This window comes from Malaya genurostris, chromosome 2 (assembly GCF_030247185.1).
Source record: "Malaya genurostris strain Urasoe2022 chromosome 2, Malgen_1.1, whole genome shotgun sequence".
Taxonomy (NCBI): Eukaryota; Metazoa; Arthropoda; class Insecta; order Diptera; family Culicidae; genus Malaya; species Malaya genurostris.
The window spans coordinates 126,394,374-126,414,938 of record NC_080571.1 but is presented as its reverse complement, the minus strand read 5'-3'; the positions used below and the strand labels follow the sequence as shown (position 1 = coordinate 126,414,938).

The 20,565-nt window shown below is 35.6% G+C and overlaps 2 protein-coding genes across 2 annotated transcripts in view; one reads left to right on the top strand and one right to left on the bottom strand.

The window, feature by feature from the left end:
* The window catches only part of LOC131432920 (potassium voltage-gated channel protein eag), an 80,365-nt gene extending 74,792 nt beyond the window's left edge, over positions 1-5,573 (top strand). Inside the window, exon 18 of the mRNA XM_058599515.1 lies at positions 71-5,573. Within this exon, the coding sequence (XP_058455498.1) occupies positions 71-907 (837 nt within the window). The 3' untranslated portion in view covers positions 908-5,573. The remainder of the gene's footprint in view (positions 1-70) is intronic.
* LOC131432922 (cathepsin O-like) lies at positions 5,565-13,456 on the bottom strand. The gene is made up of 3 exons (XM_058599516.1): positions 12,871-13,456; positions 12,450-12,797; positions 5,565-5,897 (listed from the first exon to the last, which is right to left on the bottom strand). The coding sequence occupies exons 1-3, from the start codon at positions 13,344-13,346 to the stop codon at positions 5,591-5,593; spliced, it is 1,131 nt and encodes a 376-aa protein (XP_058455499.1). The 5' UTR covers positions 13,347-13,456; the 3' UTR covers positions 5,565-5,590.
* Positions 13,457-20,565: the final 7,109 nt, after the last annotated feature.

Here is a 20,565-nt window from a genome sequence, read left to right as displayed (position 1 = left end):
TAGTACCCAATCGTAGTGTTATCAATTTTTAAACGAATTTTTTGTTTCTCTTTTTCGCAATTGTCTTCAGATTTTCCCCAAAACCCAAAAGTTGTCAGCAGGCCCTGCAACATTGGCCCGGCAGGACACTATCGATGAGAGCGGCGAGGCAGATCACACTCCCAATCGGGAACGACCGAATGTGGTACACATGGAGCGTGATGGAAGTAAGCCGCCATCCTCTGAGCGCCAACCAACGGAGAGGGATCGTTTGTTAGATAGCACTAGTTCAAACAGGGATCGGGATCGAGAAATCCAACGGGAGCGTGAAAGAGAAAGAGAACGTGAAAGGGAGCGTGAACGAGAACGGGAAAGGCACATGGATCGGAATCTATCTCTCGAACGAGAAAGACAAATTGAGATGGCTCAATCCAGAGCCACTACATCAGATACGTACGATACGGGTTTGCGAGAACAGCCCTCAACGCTAGCTCAGCGTGATCTGATTGCAACCGTGTTAGATATGAAAGTAGATGTTCGCTTAGAAATGCAACGGATGGCACAAAGAATGAGCAAAATTGAAGAGCTATTAAATGAACTAATCAATCGAATACAGATCGACTCGTCCGGCCAAAGCTCACCCGGGGACATGACCGGGGCCACTTTGGTACCGACCTCAACTGCAAGCACAAACAACCCTAGTACCGGATCCGCCCCATCGACAAGCAATTTAAATCCTCCCTCTACAACTGAAACGCCCTCTCCACACATTCCCGGTGGTAACGGATTGGGTCCAATTTTGCTGCGAAAACGACGGTCCAAAAGCCGTAAAGCTCCTGCACCGCCCAAACAAAGCCCGGAGCAAACCCGGTTGCTCGAAGCTGAGTCACCTCCTTCATCTACCACTAGGAAACGCGAGTTTCTCTAGCCCCGGATTCTCCTGCGTCATCAGTCAGACAACTCAATGGAACAGTAGTAGTTGACAAGGTACCTCGTGATCTGTTTGATGACGACGACCGACTGCTCATGAAATTTGGCAGGCTGTCAATCACTCTCTAGAATTCACGATATTTAAACGTTCCATTTTGCAGCAATTTTATTTAACACAGAAGTCAACGGTATACTAGTGTGAAAACCGAAAGCCTTATGTATGTAATTTCATTAGTCGCATCTCATTATTAAACTGTTTACAACCAATGCACAGTGTGACGAAAAAGAATCTAAAACGCGGCTACTCAATAATTTCATAGAATTCCATGCAAATAATTCCCAAGTGTTTTTCATTCAAAAGTATCCGCAAATGATAGTGAGAGTTATCGCAAACCTCAAATCATATTCGTTTCGTCCAAATTTCTGTCTTTTCTGAATTTACTTCGAAGACTGACTGTAAAACTTGAATGCGTCTAAATAACTTCAATGAATAAATATACTTTAAAAGCGTAAGTAAAAATATGTTGTATAATTCATTGAAAAATCAAGGTATTCTAATTTACTGCTACATCGATGATGGTTTTCAATCAAATTTTTGATTCAATTGAAGTCTCTTTCAAAGTATCATGGAATTACATGTCGTGTAGATTTCATTATTTTTTTCTGAGTATATTAGTTGTTTTTTTAGCTCTTCAACAAACAAATGGTGCCCAGATGCTAACGGAATGGTAATGTAATTGTGTCACCATTCTGGCCACTTACCAGCTATTGGTTGTTGAAATCTAAAACTGGTAAAAGCTATAAAAATCAGAATAAATTCATTTAGGGGTTAGCCAAATTTTGTGCTAGGGCACATAACCGTTCAATTGGTTCAAGACAAACGTTTCCAAACACGATGCCAAGATGGGCGATCAATAATTAGTTCCCTTCCGTTGACAAAAGAAATCTCAGTTGATTGATAGTAATATTTTTTTACTAAGAATTATTGTTCGAAAATTTCGTTATTTCAAATACTAACGAGGACAGACTTGTATCAGCAGTTGTTACGAAAATTGCTTTCTTTTATAATATGTTTACTGATCGGGTAAGCATCAACTGCAAAGTCAGCTGAAACGGAATTAAATTCCTCAGGAATAATGTTGCAGTACAAAAGCTCAGCTTTGTTTAGCTTCGCCCTGGCCAACCACAACTTGTGAAGAAACAGTCTTGGTTACGTGTATAAGTGTACTTTAACATTATTATTTTCAGCAGTAAAACGATAAACATTCTATTTAGTTGTAATTTGACCTCCTTTTTTAAATCGAGAGTTTTTGTATCCTTGTGAAGCAATATACTCTACCGAAAAATTGTTGAAAGAAATAAGTTGCTTGAAGAAATATTCGAATTTTTTTCTCACAATTCTACCTTGTCTTTTACGAATAAAAAGTAGTCCACTAAAAATTTTAAATAAGATCTCTTTTGTAAGATATACAATATTCCTTTCGAATAAAAAAGATTCGTGAATTCTCGAGACATCCAATTGACAGCAGCACTTTGGAGCACAAACTTTAGTTCAAGTGAGAAAAACAAAACAAGTCGTATGATAAGAAAGTCCTAACCAATCGCATCATTGAAAAATCATACATGTTTAAAGCAACATACAAGCGACAAAAATAACTGAATCTTCCTAATCACTTTTGTACAGTTTCCACTAAAAGTTTCTTTAAAACTTTCAAAACTCGAACGAATATAGTATTCATACAAAATTTAATAAAATGTATTAGTTACAACACAAATCACGATAGTCAGTTACGAGCTGAGTTAAAAAAAACTAGTTCAACGACAAAATGTGGCAATCAATAGTTTCCTAAAAGTTAACGTATTTTTATACGATACTTTTCAATAGAAACTGGGACGTATATCAAAAACTCGTTTTGATTCGTTCACTTAGAAATTCATTTGGTAATTGAAAAAAGCATTCGCTTTAGACTGATTTTAACACAATCAAATTACCATTACAAAACACAAATGCTCTCGATTCATGCATTAACGTTATAGAATTGTTAATTAAATTGATATTATAGAAACACTTCGATTTCGATTTACTAATAATCACCTACTCAGCTCATTTCTATTGTATAGGAAAACGATACAATAATTACCAATGGTTTCGCTACTCTACTGCTTTTGTGCACGGCTTACAAAACATGTTATATGGGAATAATTTTTTAGGAAAAGTCGGAGCGGTAGCATGTAAATACAACTTTTTATAGGCAAATATGATAGGAATCAAAACGAAAAGTAGGAATTTTTTAATCGAGAATGCAATGTATAGCGGGTAACAAATACAAATCAGTTCTTTTTTACTCTTGATAGAAAAACCGCGCGTGTTAGAATTTTAACGTTTCTTAGTTATGTTTTAAAATTATTGCCGAACAAATGTGATGGTGATGTTATCTACTGTTTGTATCATAGTTTGCATATTAGGCTAATCGAATTCAATTTCTGAAATTGGCACATCAAATCTCAAACGAATTGCGTCAAATAATTGTATAAAATATACTTCGCCTTAAACCGCTAATCGGTTACACGCACTGCATAATCATTGTCATAATTCTACACATGTGTAGCTAATTATTGAGAAGATTGCCTACGAACATACACGAAAAATTAGAGATAATACATAATAAACATTATTCATTTGGGCGTCTTGAATGTAATCGTTCTGAGTTTCAATTGGTTGAAGCTTTCTTAACATAACAAACAACTTTTACCCGCACTTATACAATTGTTGCGAAATTTTGGTTAGCATCCAATTTCATTCTAAGCATTTGATAGGTGGGTTTGCGGTTCAATGTATTGGGCGCTGGACTCACAAGCCTCTTGTCGTACGCTCGAGCTCCGACCAGCAAGGGTTCTAAGCGTCAATAAGATCGTAACACTAGTGTTTTGCACGAAGAATCGCCTTCAAATTTGTCGAAATAGAATGGTGAAATTTCTCAGAGGATTGTAGTACCAAGACTTTACTTTGTTTTGGTTTTTAATTTCATAACCTTAACTATTATAGTGTAGTTGAACAGTTTCCGCAAATCACGATTTTATTGGCAATTATTAATTGGCAGATCCATTTCTTCTATTGATGAATATTTTAATTAGAACTAATATTCTAGACGTTTAAGAAAGGTGTTTCTACTATGAAACAGAGTTTTATTCTTCTTCATTTGGGAGGTGGATTGAGAAAATGAACTATAAGTTACATATTCAGAAACTTTATGTTGTTATTTTAATAGACACTACTACAGAGTTAATTTTATGTAAAAATATCGAGTCATTCCTGAGATATGATTGATCATATTTGAACATGCAATTTACGAAGAGGTAAAAATGACGTGCATTGTAGAGTCTCAAGTGTTCTAAAACTAAAAATATTACATGTTTTTGCAATCTTCACTTTCATTTTCGTATTCTTCACTTTTATTTAGGTCTTTCATACACCTATACCATTCCAGCACATATTTGGTACAACGGCGTGATGCTAAGGCCTCTCAAAATTGCGGCTTTTTTTATGCTGTACCAAAAACAGTATCATGTTTTCTACAGTTGAAAATAGGATTTTAGATGCGAATTCAGATTTTTTTCTTTTTAAAACGATTATCTATTTCGAATTTATCATTTCCTGTGAACACTTTTCATATCCCTCTCAGTTTTAGCTTGGAGACCAGCTACACAAATAGGTAGTTAACTGAATGTAATCAATAAACAACGAAGAGGAGTTGTGAAAATTTGATCTTTTTCTATCCAGTAGGAAAGAAGTAAGAGTAACTTGTAAGTGTTGCAATTATTTCGTGATTCCCTTCAAAGCTATTAAGATTAGCATCCAATAATGTTACTATTTAAATATGTCAATTTTTTCAACTTGTGCACTCAACTAGTCAAACTAGTTTTTTTGGCAATCCACTGAACGAAAATATACGAAAAATGGTTTTTATCGTTCAATATATTTAAAATTATTTATTTATTATTTAAAAATGAAGACTCGCTAACCGGCCTAGTGGATTCTCGAACCTAGTTCAAGTGATTTTAAATAAATTTCAAGTAATGAAAAGTGATGAACAATAAACATAAAACCTCAGAATTTCATTTAAAGCCATTTCTCAATATCTCAAGCAATCGATGAGGTCATTATCAAGAAACAAAAACATTGCGTAATTTGATTCTGCACTCAAATTATAATAATAATAATAATAACTTAATCACTTAAGATTTTTTGACTTTGTGAATCTCACTTGATATCAAGTTTCCAGGTTAAAATATGACCTACTCAGAAAATGATATAGATCTGTTCGAAAAAGATCAAAAGTATCGTTTCTTACACTTTACCAATAACTCAAACAGACCTCACATACCGGGCTACGATTTTTGACGATATCTGTTAAGTAAGCTTTAACCATAGTTACTATTTTATTGAAACTCAGTTTACATCTACAGTGCAAGTATGTAGCATGGCAATTCGAAGAAAGTTCGTAACATGAAAACACAATAACAATTAAGCTAACTTATTAATAAACAACAAAAATAACAAAAACTAACTAATGTAAATATCTCGAAACACATACAACAAAATAAGTTAAGAAACAAAAACTATGAGATTCTAAATAAAAGCAGCGACACAATGATTGAACAAATCTTCGGTTTTATTGCTCTACACCAGTTCGATGAAAGAAACCCTATTCGCTATTCCACATAAATTTTTACCAATCTCGATCTTAATGTACCCATGGTCACCAAATGTTGTACCCCAAGAGTTTTTCACCCAATAGTATGGTATGTTGCTTTCCAGATTATAGCCGACGATTTCCACTGCATGGTTGAGATCTTCGTAACGCCCCTCGCAGTGGTACTGCACGATACCTCCCAAATAATATTGCCATGAAATTGCATTCACTGCTGCCACAATTGGGCCACGAGTCGCCAGGTATCGAAGCATCAAGTGCTCTCGGTCGACCAAGCTGTAAAAGGTTTAATAATTATGAATTAAATAAGAAAACGTTTACTGCGGACATCAGAAACTAAAGTGGTAAATAATATCCTTATATTGTTGTGGTGCTATCTCTAACATCTTTACCTAAAAACTGTATGATATTACTATTGGTGGACTTTAATTTTTAATAACAAGACGACCCTTTTTTATATCTTTCCTGTTGTCCGGTTGAAAAATCCTAAACTTGTTTAAATATATTCAAAATAGATATGAAGTATAGTACTTATTACCGGTTTGGTTCGAATGAAACAGTAACATTATATTTTGGTTATTGCAGAGGTGGAAAAAGGCAAATTTTTTTGATTCACAGTATTAAATTGAAAATTATAATGAATTTTAAAGCGAATGAGTTTTGAAAGAGATAAATTTTGGTTTTACTTAGTGTTTGAAAACGTCTTCAAATTCATTTCAACATTTCCCACAATTTAAAACATAATCGCAATTTGAGTTTTGTTATCCAATTTTTGAAATCACGGTGTTCGGTTTCTTGATTCACAATCGGTAATCTTGATTCACATTTTCGTACGTAAAACGGGGTTATTTACACCTCTGGGTTATTGTGTAAATGATGTACATGCATTATACATCATCCTATCAATTCCTAGCATATTTAGAGCTCATTTCAGTTTTGTCATTTTTGTCGAAGTCGTTTTTATTTAAAAAATATTTTATACAGGCCTATTTGCGTACAAGCTTTACGTGGTCGATTTAGCTGAGTTTTTAGATAATTTTTTTTTGTATTGGATCTCGTCACCTTTTTTTCTAGGGGGAGAGGAGCTTTCATTTTCCTCCTGCGAGGATTGAGGGGCAGTTTGTTCGTGGTTCGTCTCGTCATCCATTGCCGTGGTATTATTGATTTCGTTGCTAGTTGCTGTATATGCGCCTTTTTGTACATTGTTTGCAGTTGCTGGTTGGTTAGATGGTAAGCTGTTAATTGCAGCTGGTGTACTTTGTTCTATAGGGGATACGTTGGATGGTTTCGTTGAAGGGAATGCTTCACTGTTGTTGGTGACTGTCACAGGTGTACTGGGGTTGCTTGAGGTTGGTGTGAAGGAAGCACCGTTGACCTTTGGTATAGTTGTCTCCTTGTCCGGTTCATCACTTGGCTTACCGTAGTGAACAGCTTTTTGGCAATATAGACATGTGGCCATCTGATTGTCATAGGTAACAAGTGATTTGTACAGGATTCTTGTATCCTGACCGAATGTCACATAAGAAGGTATAGGCTTCCTCAAGCACATGCGTAACAAACGTATGCAATTTAGAATGCCGGGGAAAAATTCTTCCACTTTTCTTTTTCGATAGAGAGAATCTCTCCGTATTGGGACATAGTTTTGCGAATATAAGGATCGATGACGCTTGAGGGAAGATCATGCACACGCACTTCTATAGCACTAACTTCCATATATACTGGAATGTTGTACTTGATATTTTCATGCTCCACAAAGTGCACATTATTGTCTTTAGCGAATTGAATTGCATCCAACTCTTTTTAGAACTGGATATGAACAACATTATTGGTCTTATTGAATTGAAGTAAATGCACACGTTTAATGTCAAGATGCATTTGCTCCTTAAACAAACCTTCAAGTTCTCGTATCGATGGTCGAATTTTGCACTGTCTGAAGTCAACAATAATTGTATTCTTTCGTACCGGCGGTAGATTTTGTTCGTTTGGTTCACTCATTTCGAGATCGTTCTATTGTTCACTACACAATACTGTACTTGGTTTCTTCTGTCCCGAACGTAAGCGGTTTTGGTTTATCGACTGACTTGGATGAGATGTGAAACCGAACTGTCGAAGTCGTTGATTACCAACACTAATTGTTTCGCACTTGGTGTAGTTTTCATGTAATTTTATATTTGGCCGTTGATAAAAGTCGCAGATTCTTGGTTCATTACACAACAATCGATTAAAATTTAGAGAATAAAAACTGATTTGTTTGATAGGTGCATAACGAGATCCATAATTTTTTTTTGCTCTCCGTTGTTATTCTGCTTCGGTGGTAGATTTTATAGATAGTTTTAAGTGCAACTAAGCTGGTGTAATTTTTAACGGTATAAGCTGTGTTTGAAAAGCGGCACATCTCTAGTATAGGTAAAGTATAGCTCTGAGTCTAAAACATTAGGCCGATGATTGTATTATATAGTGATGATGTATCCGACGTTTCGGCCGTTTTTGATGTCAACAAACTACAAGTAGTACAATTTTAATTTGTGAAATAACAAAAATATACAAAAGTAGTAAGTGAGTTCTGTGATAGAGATGACACTCGGTAACCGTTCGTATTGTAATATAGCTGTAATTGTCGCGGTTTACACTGCCCAGAGGTATAAGGCTGGTAAGGCTTGTGGTACTCGAAAAAATTATTTAAGGGTGGCTCTCTACGAAAAATGCGTTCTTTTAAAATTGCCTTGATTTATAGACAAAATTTCAAAGTCAAACATCGAAGCATTTCGGAAATGCAGTTCTTTGACATTACTCGAGCCATTCAATTCCTCTATAGCGCCTTAACTTTGGAACTTAATTTCTCGAATGTGTCCGTTCGCTCTATAAAATAAGAACTACTGGAAACAAGTCTCCTGATTAATTTGACATATCATTAAAATGTATCAGAGTGATATCGTGTGAATGGGAAGACAACTTTTTTAAAATCAGCCAATAGGCCCGTCATTTTTTTTTAAATTTTTTTTTGAAACATGTTTTTTCTGACCCCTTAAACATACACCTCTGTATATTCTAAATTGAATTTTGCTGACATTCTCTATTTTCGTGCAGTTGAATATAGAAAATTGACCTTATTCGCGTTTTATATAGAACAAAGAATCGATTCACTGCTTTTCTACACAGATCAAAAAATTCTTGTGATTTTACATCTTATCAGATGCACATAAATGGAGCATCATATTTTACACAAATTTATATTCAAGAACATGAAAAATTGTGTGATTTGAAAATTACATGACTTCAAAACGAATGGAATAAAAATCTAAACATCGACAGCAACAACTCGAGTTGAACCGAAAAACATTAGATCACAAAGCACACCAGTTAGTCGACAGACCCTCAGCTTGGCTGGTGAATCGTGCATATAAATTTATACAGTCTCACTTGCTAGCCGAATGCAAATTACACTCGAAACCATTAAATTTCTGTACGAATGGAATTTTGCGTCATTTGAGAAGTTAAGTAGTGAATGAATTGCATCGTTTGTAGAATTTTGTCACCTGTAAAATTCATAAATTCTTTCTGTGTATGGAATCTAAAACGCGATAAAATTACTTTAAGAGCTACGTATTATCATGATTGAAATCAACCAAAAAGCATTTTACCTCTAGTGAAATAGTAGAATTAAATTATTACTGATAAGTGTTATTATGAGTTTCAAAAGATGCAACTAAGTGTTCTAGCGAACAATTAGTTTTTATGTTCGCTATGAGCAGTATTAGCTCATTATTTCAGTATACTCCATCTTTAATTCGTCTGAAATAATTTTGAATACTTCTATATAGAACATGAGGAATGCATATATAAAATTGTAAATTTTCTCTTGAAGGTTCAGTACCCGAAAATTTGATTATATTAAATTAACATACAGCTATATTAGCTAATGAGCAATTCCATAAATATGTAACAAATCATCATACTTCACATTTTCCGATTAGGATATTACTGTGCACGCGTCTTCAATATAGTAAACCATTCGTTCTTCGAAAACAGAGAGACCCCAATTCGACTGAAGACTGATTTATAAAATAGAGCGGTTACTCTGTAGCATGAACTCTTCTCAACTCGAAGTAATTTGGAAACAATTACTTGTACCTAAAAAGGTATATGAAATCAATTGGGCACACGACACACTTCAACAAAAATCCGAGTTCTTTGAATTACATATCTAAATATATCCAGAATGGCTACTTCTAGGTGAAACATTAGTAAATTTATTGCTTTTGATCTGTAAAATTATAGGTTACTACTCAAATGACAGTTTTTTTCAAAAATTGTTTTTGCATTTTTGTTGAAATTCTGTCTGCTGTAACTTCTGCATTGTTAACCTTTTTTGAGGACCCGTATTAGTCAAATTCACACTTGGACTCAGTTAACGGAAAATTACAAAAAAACTTTCTGTTTCGATTGACATTTAGATAAGGTAAGGAGTTGGGCTGTGCTGTGCGAAAAGTGATATTCTTACACAATGCCTGATTGTAGTTTGTCAAGTCTACACAGCAAACAATTATGAAAGTTACAGGTGACGCAAATCCACATATAACACAATTCATAAGAACATAATTCGTAAAATGATAGAATGATTTGTTACAGAAATGATTTAAATATGCGTCAAACTTATCTCATTTTCAAGCAGACATGTAAGCTTACATGCTCCGCCCTTAAAAATATGACAAAAGAAGCTTCGCGATTCACCTACATTCACAATTCAAAGCATGTAAAGATAAGTCATATTATTAACATCACAGTTAATTTAGCTGAAGTTTACATCGATACAGACGCATAATACATTTTACATGTTAGTAGATGTAATATTAAGGCATCACTAAAGAAATTACAGTAGGCTTGAATTTACGTCAAGCGTGAATTTCATTTTTTCTAAGAGTATAAGTCAAATTTTAGGTGTACTGTTACGAGCAACCCGTGGACAACTTGACAGCTCCCATACATCGTGAATATAAGTAAAAGTTTTGGTTCTGTGGTTCCACAATGGCGTCGTAAATAGAATAACATTTGGAAATAGCGTATCTGTTTTTCGACAATCTGCGGTTTTAATTTTTATATTTAAATAAGTAAAATAAATTTTGCTAGCATTTTTTGACATTTATAAAATAATTATGATGATAAGTTACTATGGTTTAGTATAAGTATCATTTTTCTCTTTTCATCAATAGAAGGTTTAAAAGTAGTACTTCACATTTCAATAAACAATGAACGTGAAGTAAGGTTGCGTTTTCATTGATATGACTAAATACGTTAGGTACTCTTTAGTTACACACCACATTTCAAAAAAACATTTCATTTGGAACTCTATCAATTACTATTAATAGTTATCTTTTAAGACCAAAGAGAAGACGTTGGGTAGAGTGATTTAAAAGATAGAAAGATTACATAATACGCATGTTTGGAGATTTATGACGTGTGATACTGATGAGCTTGTTGCTATGCAGCGCTGTTAGAAACATTCACAATTCATTCAGGAATTCTTGCGTGAGTCACAATATGAAAATTACGCTCCTTTTAAATATATTGCTGGAAGCATACACAGTGACCGTAAATAACGTAATGAAGTACTGGTTTTTCTTGTAACATTTTTGTTTCGTGATTCATTGCACCCGTATTGTTTAGAGTGCCTATAACCAGAGTGACGACTTCTCATCCGTAATATTGGCAACAATTCAAAACATTCCATTAGCTTTACATTGAATTGACAGGTCGTTTGCTCGTTTGCACGCTTAAAAATAGTTACTCAAAAATGAGTAAGGTCTCACTCATCTACAGAAAAAGTGGAACAACTCTAATTTAGAGTAACTCCGAAGTTACTCAAATTTGAGTTCTTCCACTGGAAACGATATTTGGGTAAAATCTACTCATTTACTGAGTAATACTTTATTCGTACATGTACAAAAACAGAGTAACTATCACTCAAATTTTGTGTGAAATTTTATTTCACATATACCAAATTTGCAAAAAAATTGCTCCTTTTCTGAGTGTATTGTATTAAAATGTTAAATAATTGAACTCAATACTATATCAAGTGGTGGTCGCTTGGAGTAGTGTGTTATGCTCAGGCACCAATCATACACTTATTCCTCATAAATGACATTTGAGCATATTCGTTTCCATTTTAAAGCACAACACGAAGCTGATCATTCCGGTTTTTGCAGACACAACACCGTTTGTGTTGATCGACTCACCCTGTCTCACTAACAAAAAATACAACCTGTTGCTACAAATGGTTATTGCAACTTTTAGACTTTTCGCGAATGCGAATAGTAACTATAAAACAAGATTTTGCGTTAAACTCAAATTTAGAGTAGGAGTTACTCAATATCATTGATGATAACTACTCAATTTTTGACGTTTCCATGTATCATTTGAAAACGAGTAACTAGTACTCAAACTTTGAGTAACTTTTTCTAAGCGTGTGGAACTGGTAGCTGTCATTCCAAATGAACAGCTGTCGCCACTCTGATTATAGTCACTCTAGTATTGTTTAGGTACACTAGCGCCATCCTGAATTCAGTGGAACATATATGAAACAGGCTCATTTATGTCAGGTTGTGTATGTGTTGGTTACGGGCCAACAAAATGGGTTCGAACATCGATACAGTTAAGTTTTCATTATTGGAAGTCGAATATATTTCAAGACAATCGTATGATTTGACGAAATTACCCTTCGGGATTACGTTCATAAGCTTAATTGTGGGAAAAGGGACTCTAAATAGTTTCCATAAGGCTCATGAGAAAATATACTAAGAGGTGGGTTATATTTTCTGTGATGATGCTCACCTGACACACGAAAAACTTCCAACAGTCAAGAATTTTTGTTCGTTTACTTTCCCAAATTTACATGCAGGATTATTCTCGGTCGAGAGAGTAGTCGGACAGTCACTTAAAGTATTCAACACAATTTGCTCGTTTTGCAACCATTCCAACAATCTACATGTGTCACCACCGTCGCATCCATAGTTGCCATTACCAGCGCAATTGATTACCTGATCTATACACAAGTCTGTTACATTAGGTTGTTTTTTCTTGATTGTAGAAAGTGATGAAATTGTATCCATGACGCTGATAGCCCAACAAGCTCCGCAATTTCCTTGAGATTTCACAGCTGGAACAACATTTTTTTCTCGCCTTCGAATAAAAATTAAGCATAATTGAGCGATATCAGTATACATTGGCCAACCATTGTAGCAGAAATGATTACCAATCAACTACTTTTGGTAAATAATCCGAAATTTGAAGAGATCGCTTAGCTCGTGTGAAAATTATAGCATCTTTCATTTCGGCACTACTGGATTCGATGATAAATTTATCCAATGGAGTTATTTTTTCCTGCAATATCTGCCCGGGGCCCATTTGATGTTTTAAAACAGATAGATTCCACTGCAAAAACTCCTGATCTGTCAAATCAGCGTACTGTGTAATACCGTAAATAGCAGTATCGTTTTCCATGCGATGAACATTTAAAAACGCTATCTTGTTCAGCGAGGATCGAAATATTTGAAACCGACGATCGTATTCCCGCATATTGTGCCTATAGGGTTTGTCGTACAGTCGAATGAAGATATCAAACTTTTTTCGAGCTTCGATTACGGCGTTTGGTTGCAAGTTGAACGGAATCATTAGAAAGCATAATGTGACTATTATGATAATCAAAATCATCTCAATCACTTCAGACATTTCTTTATCACTTGTTCTTTTTTTAAGAAATGCGCGATTTAAACACCGACCAGGAATTAAACTAACAGAAACAAAGATCTGCAAAGCAGTTTGAAAACAACTCTGCTAACCGCGTCACTCAAGACTGAATCGTTAATGCGGTGCATGTATTGAACCTATCTAGCTGAGATTCTTAGTTTTCTTATCACTTTTAACCTTTAGGACTACCGATCATCTGGAGTTTATTTCGAACTCTTATCATTCTGGACAGGGTCTGTCGTAAATTTCTGAACATAGAATGAATGCATTTGGATTCATAATCCACAGTTGATGATTAGTGATATAACTTGTGGAATTCATATTTTGAATTGAATTACTAATCTGAGAATTAGTAAAGTTAACCGTTTAACATGATTAACGACCAATTGTTCCAACATTTTCAAATTCTTAATGGACCTAAGAACACTTTATTATCGCCACTGTTATTATATGTTCCAAAACACGATGTGGTATGACATCCGATAACTTATATATTTTATCCGTGAATTGATATTTGAGGTTCCTGCTTGGATAACATTGTTGGCAATAAGAACAAGTTTGTTCAATTATTTTAATATAAAGCAAGAACATAAACTTTGCTCCACATTTCGTTGTGGTCTTGACCTTCTGTTTTGAATAGACTTCATGAGCTAAGGGCTGGAAGTCTCACATTTTGCACCGTATATATGATAATTACCTTTCAAAACCAGTGTCTTACGATCTGAGCCAGCTTCAGAGTAAAAAATTCTTTATAAAATAGGATCTGAATATTGATTCTTAAACTGCAGGGAGATGAATGATTAAAACAAGGGCACATTTCTTAAAACTGTTCCAATGTGTGAAAAATAAAAAGTAGGGGTTGGACTTCTAAAAATAAAGTTCTATCGATCTCTTAGAAATAGCCTAACTAATTTTATATATAAAAATCAAAATGAAAAGCCTCATAATTTCACAGAATGCAAATAAAATCAATACGGACTCAACTTCCGTTTCAGGATTCAGATATTTGTTTTATTAGCAAATGATAAGTGAAAAAAATTTCCAATGCGGTTTCGATGAGTTCTTGAACTTATATTTTGAATTTGAACACTTTGTAGACTAACCAGAGTTCCCTTTTTGATATTTTCATCTCTATCGCATTACGGGTCAGCTTCCCACTCTCCCATTCATAGTCTTGTTTGTATCAAAAACCTTGGGTTTTTGTCCGTAGTTGCAAATACTTTTACAGTTCGACAGATTTCTGACGCATTTATTGGCAAAACCGAGTTCACACTTACTTACTTACTTTCGAAACAAATTTTAAGAAGGCAATCGCCTCTTTTTTAAGATCTGTTATTATTTCAAATTGAGAGAGTGAATTTGATCAAATTTTCTGGAAATAACAAAAATCGAGCTAAGAATAATCTCCGTTGCTTCCGAACCAATGAGATCTGTTTCCAACATTCACGAAAGTTGACCATGTTCTCCAGAAAAGACTTTACATTAAGCATCATCATAACAGGGATATAATAAAAAGAATGCGGTGTGCCACTTATTTTGTTATACCTTTGGAACCAGAATGAACCTACTCAGCAGATTCGTGGATTGTTGATTCGTGGGTTTGCATCAGCAGTTCAACCTAATCTTCTGATACACTGATGAGTCGAAGACGAAACGTAATAATATGAAACGTAATAATATAATTTGTGCACTCTGCACACCAAATCGGAACTACCAAAACCCCTGGATAATATTCAATAACGTTTAGGTTGATAACAAGACCTTTCATTTGCGATTAGTTTGATCAAAATCGGTCTAGTCATAATCTCGACTTCTTTGTAAACAACACACATGAAGTGGCCGCCATTTTATCTTCCAACTTGAATAATGATCCAATAAGAGATTTCAAATAAATCCCACACACATGCAGATGTTTTTAGAGCTGGGTTGAATGGTAATAATGGTAGCGATTTCCAAGGCTCCGATCAAAAGTTGAATTTTCCAGAAACTCTGTGTACTCTCTATAAAGAAGGCAAAACCTAACAATCTATATAATATCAAGAAAAAAACGTCCCAAATCCTTCCATCCAATAAGCGAAATATTACTATGAGAAGCTTTTTCTCTATCCTAGACTGAATACACGTAATAATAAGAAATTACTTTCGGACGAGTTAGTTCTCACGAAATTTAGGTTCGTTCTGGAAATTTGATCCTTTTTTCTGCGATAAAATATTTCAACCAATTCCAAAACCGCAGGTCTAATCCAGATGAAATTCGATGAACGTTTATGAGACCTTAATACAATTTATTTGAATCTCAGCGAATTGGAAGCTTCCGGCTTAGCAAAAGTAAGTTTTAATGGCCATCACCTTGCACTACCTAAAAATCTGTCTGCTAATATGTTACGTTTTTCAAGTCGCAGTAATTTTTTGTTGTTCAATGTAGTCACATGTTCCTATCCCATGTCCTCCAGTGATAAAATTTAGTTATTAGAGCAGCGTTGTCTGGATGCTATCGCATTTTAAGTTACTAGCCGAAATAGGAGAAGCAAGTTAACACGTTAATCACACTTCTTTTCCAAATTTCGATTTTGTACTTCAATGTACAGGGTGATTTTTTAAGAGCTTGAGAACTTTTTTAAACAATAAAACGCATAAAATTTGCAAAATCTCATCGGTTCTTTATTTTAAACGTTAGATTGGTACATGACATTTACTTTTTGAAGATAATTTCATTTAAATGTTGACCGCGGCTGCGTCTTAGGTGGTCCATTCGGAAAGTCCGCTTTTTTATCGACAAATTTTGTTCAGCGATGAGGCTCATTTCTGGTTGAATGGCTACGTAAATAAGCAAAATTGCCGCATTTGGAGTGAAGAGCAACCAGAAGCCGTTCAAGAACTGCCCATGCATCCCGAAAAATGCACTGTTTGGTGTGGTTTGTACGCTGGTGGAATCATTGGACCGTATTTTTTCAAAGATGCTGTTGGACGCAACGTTACAGTGAATGGCGATCGCTATCGTTCGATGCTAACAAACTTTTTGTTGCCAAAAATGGAAGAACTGAACTTGGTTGACATGTGGTTTCAACAAGATGGCGCTACATGCCACACAGCTCGCGATTCTATGGCCATTTTGAGGGAAAACTTCGGAGAACAATTCATCTCAAGAAATGGACCGGTAAGTTGGCCACCAAGATCATGCGATTTGACGCCTTTAGATTTTTTTTTGTGGGGCTACGTCAAGTCTAAAGTCTACAGAAATAAGCCAGTAACTATTCCAGCTTTGGAAGACAACATTTCCGAAGAAATTCGGGCTATTCCGGCCGAAATGCTCGAAAAAGTTGCCCAAAATTGGACTTTCCGAATGGACCACCTAAGACGCAGCCGCGGTCAACATTTAAATGAAATTATCTTCAAAAAGTAAATGTCATGTACCAATCTAACGTTTAAAATAAAGAACCGATGAGATTTTGCAAATTTTATGCGTTTTATTGTTTAAAAAAGTTCTCAAGCTCTTAAAAAATCACCCTGTATTCTCCTTGAAGATCAATAAAATTGTTCCAACACCATTCAAACATTTCTTTATTTCTTATCCACCACAATTTCTCATTAACCTAGGTCTCAACGATTACCTCATCATTCGATGCAATTTTATTTTTAGCAAGCTCCTTTTCGCATATCACTCAATCAATGTGAAAACCCACTTTTGAACCGGAACCCTAAGGGTCGAGTGTCATATACCATTCGACTCAGTTCGTCGAGAACGTAAAATGTCTGTATGTGTGTATGTGTGTGCATGTGTGTGTATGTATGTAACATTTTTTGCCCTCATTTTTCTCGGAGATGGCTGAACAAATTTCAATGAACTTAGATTCAAATGAAAGGTCCTCTGGTCCCATACGTAATTTCTGAATTTCATGCAGATCCGACTTCCGGTTCCGGAATTACAGGGCGATATGTGGAACAAAATGATAATAAGTGCCCTAACTTTTCTCAGAGACGGCTGATCCGATTCTCACAAACTTAGATTCAAATAAAAAGTATAATTGCCCAGTATAATTGTATAAGACGACCAGTTTGTTATGCATCTTAGGTGTATGCACGACCACGTTTAAATTCAGCATATTAGTAAATAATTGTAGATTCGCTTAGAACAAAGCCTGGATAATGCTTATCAGACCATTTCTTGACTTGCACAGTATTTTTTCATATATATTTAAAAAACAGTGTATAACAAAACACAATTTTTTTTCTTATTTTCCAAAAGCATTGACATCTGAAGCCATCCTTGCTACTGGAGAACGTACCAATCTAATTCCACCTCTGTCCTTACCGGAGTGTCCTTACTGTCCTTGAGTTCTTTTGTGAAAAATAACTCTACCTCCGGTGCTGGTGAGCTCAATTCGTCCGCGTCGCTTGTACCATTTTTTTTTTCAAGTAGCGATTCGTCAGTGACCATCTAGTGATCTTTCCAAAGGTAGGGACTGGAGTCTTTCTCCGGATAGCACCAGCCTAGATGCAGGATCTTGCTTTTCCCTTCAGTTGTCAGATTTTTCATCGTTTCACCTCAAGCTACTCTATTTTACTACAATATCTCTCCATTCAATTTGATGATATGATTTCGTTTTTATTTTCATCTAGCTTCAGCTATCGCGAAAACCCGTTAATAATAAACTGATACACTGATGATGAGTGCAAATAGCATTCAAAATACTGGTATCTGTCTGTCACTATTACGTTAGTATTATAAAAATATAGTCAAAATTCTTCATAGTGGAATTTAAGGGAACTTGATTTTTTTCCAAAAACGGTTTAGGAATACACTTGTTTGTATCAACCAGATAAATCAATATAATTAATTAGCCGTTTTCGTGGTAAATAGTAATAATATAGTGGAATAAATATACAATCAAGACGTTCGTGAAGTTTGTTGACCTTTGTTTGGTGATTCAAAATGATTTGATATAATCTAAAAAATTATGAATACACGTACTTTATATGTTATATAGAGCTTTCGAATGATTTAAATGTGTCACTAAAATGAATCAACTATTTTGTCTAAATCTTATTCACTCATTTATACCATAGTGGTCATGTTTGCATTCGTTCTCTCAGTTGTGGTGAACTACATTCCTTTCCACTACAGTCGATCTTCATTTATCTATCTAGCTAGTTCCAGGTCTCATCATATGGAAATCTCTGTACAATTCAAACTAATCCCGATCAGTAATGGAGTACCAACCAGGAGAGGGCGCTCAAGCTTAAGTAAATTACTCCAACTACCCCCACTCTTACGTCGTATGCAGTGTGCACGTATCATGAGAGCGAGTTTTTATTCTCTTTGCAACTCTAGCAGTATATCACACCAAATTGATAGAGCAGAGCTCTGAAATTTTCCTAGGTGTATGAAGATATTTTCTCCGAAGTGTGCACGCTGGTGAGGACTCTGGTGTACGGTTCGCATAAAAGAAGCGTGGGGCACGCATATTCAGCAAAAGCGCAATTCATCGTTAAAATTTAGTTTTGTCGTGAATACGACTTACTTTACTATGGGGCGCCTTTTCAAAATTAGCCATATGGAAGAATGGGCAGAACTTAATCGCGAATATCTCGACTTGTATTAATGGTAGCAACATAATTTTTTCACCATTTCATCAAAAATATGATCAGGAATTCAGGATAATATTTTGAACAGTGTGCGATAACCACAAACAACTCAAAAATTAAGTTTTCTTAAAATTTGAAAACAACGCGGAAAACTTTTTACTTTCGCTTGGGTTTTTCGCGCAAGGACGACGTTTTTGAGATAGTCAGGCACATATCTTCAACTGAATGCGTATAAAAGGGGAACCGTGGTCGAAAATCCATCATTTCTTTTCGTGCGTTCGATGGAAGCGGACGTCGTGGGAGTGGAATCATCAACCAGCAGCGACAGAGAATGCACCTTCTGCGTGGTTAATAAAAACCTCAAACGCTCAGGTCGCATCTCTCATTCGCTTGCTGGCCATCAAGGCGAGAGGACCAGCCAGCAGCAGCAACGGGAGTTAACCAGCAGCGAGAGAGAATGCACCTTCTGCGTGGTTAATAAAAACCTCAAACGCTCAGGTCGCATCTCTCATTCGCTTGCTGGCCATCGAAGCGCGAGGACCAGCCAGCAGCAGCAGCGGGAGTTAACCAGCAGCGAGAGAGAATGCACCTTCTGCGTGGTTAATAAAAACCTCAAACGCTCAGGTCGCATCTCTCATTCGCTTGCTGGCCACCAAGGCGAGAACCAGCAGCGACTGAAACAGGATTCTGAGTCTGTTATTGGATCTAAATTTAGGTCTTGAACTCAGGGTCCAGTTCTCTATTCCAGACTTCTATTCGGTTCTTCTTAAAACCATAATAATACTCCTAAAGAATTATGCGGAATTTACTTTACTGTACCTCTATACAACCCATTTTTGTCGTGAATACGACTTACTTTACTGTGGGGTGCCTTTTCAAAATTTACCCTCTGAGAGAGTGATAAGAATCAGAACGCGTTCTAAGGAAGAGAACAAAATATCTGCTGCTGTACAACAAATCGTCCGGGAAAAATGTACCGAAAAGTGGTGAATATCGCAGTGAGTTCCTCAATTTGGTCCTTGTGAATGCTAGAAACGAGTCCCTTCAGCATATTGATAGTTTCTTTCAATAAAATATGCAAATCCGAAATGAAATAATCGACATTAAAATTCTGTATGCGGCTATTTTTATAGCCGTTAGGACCGCCCATCAGTGAAAAAGCTACAAACGAAATCAGGTAGAAACAAGCCTCTCAACAAAACTTGAATCAGTTTGGATTGTATCGCCACTGCGAGCAGATGTGTTTTGTGTCGTCTGCACGCTTTCGACAAGAGCGATTACGTCACAGCTGCCAGTCATTAGCATTGGGATAAAAACAACGGTGGAGAGCATTGCACAATATCAGCCGTTATAATGGCTCTAAAAGTTTTCTAAAGAACTATTAGGATTTGTTGTTTGCAAATCGTAGGGAAATATCCTCAGTTTACTACAATTCAAGAACAGTTTGCTTAGATTTGTGCACTTTTCGCTGTGTGAAACTCACAGTAATCGAGATCAAGTGAAGCCTTCTTTGTTTTTGCGAAAAATGTTCCAGAGTTTAATGTCGTAGAGAATTACGCAATTTGACTTTTCTGAATGCTAGAAACGAGTCCCTTCAGCATATTGATAGTTTCTT

Coding starts and splice junctions, on each gene's coding strand:
- LOC131432922 (XM_058599516.1), bottom strand. CDS start 13,346: ATGTCTGAAGTGATTGAGATGATTTTGATTATCATAATAGTCACATTA. Junction 12,798..12,870: donor TTACCAAAAGTAGTTGATTG/GTAATCATTTCT, acceptor TTTTATTCGAAG/GCGAGAAAAAAATGTTGTTC. Junction 5,898..12,449: donor GGAAGTTTTTCGTGTGTCAG/GTGAGCATCATC, acceptor AACCTTTTACAG/CTTGGTCGACCGAGAGCACT.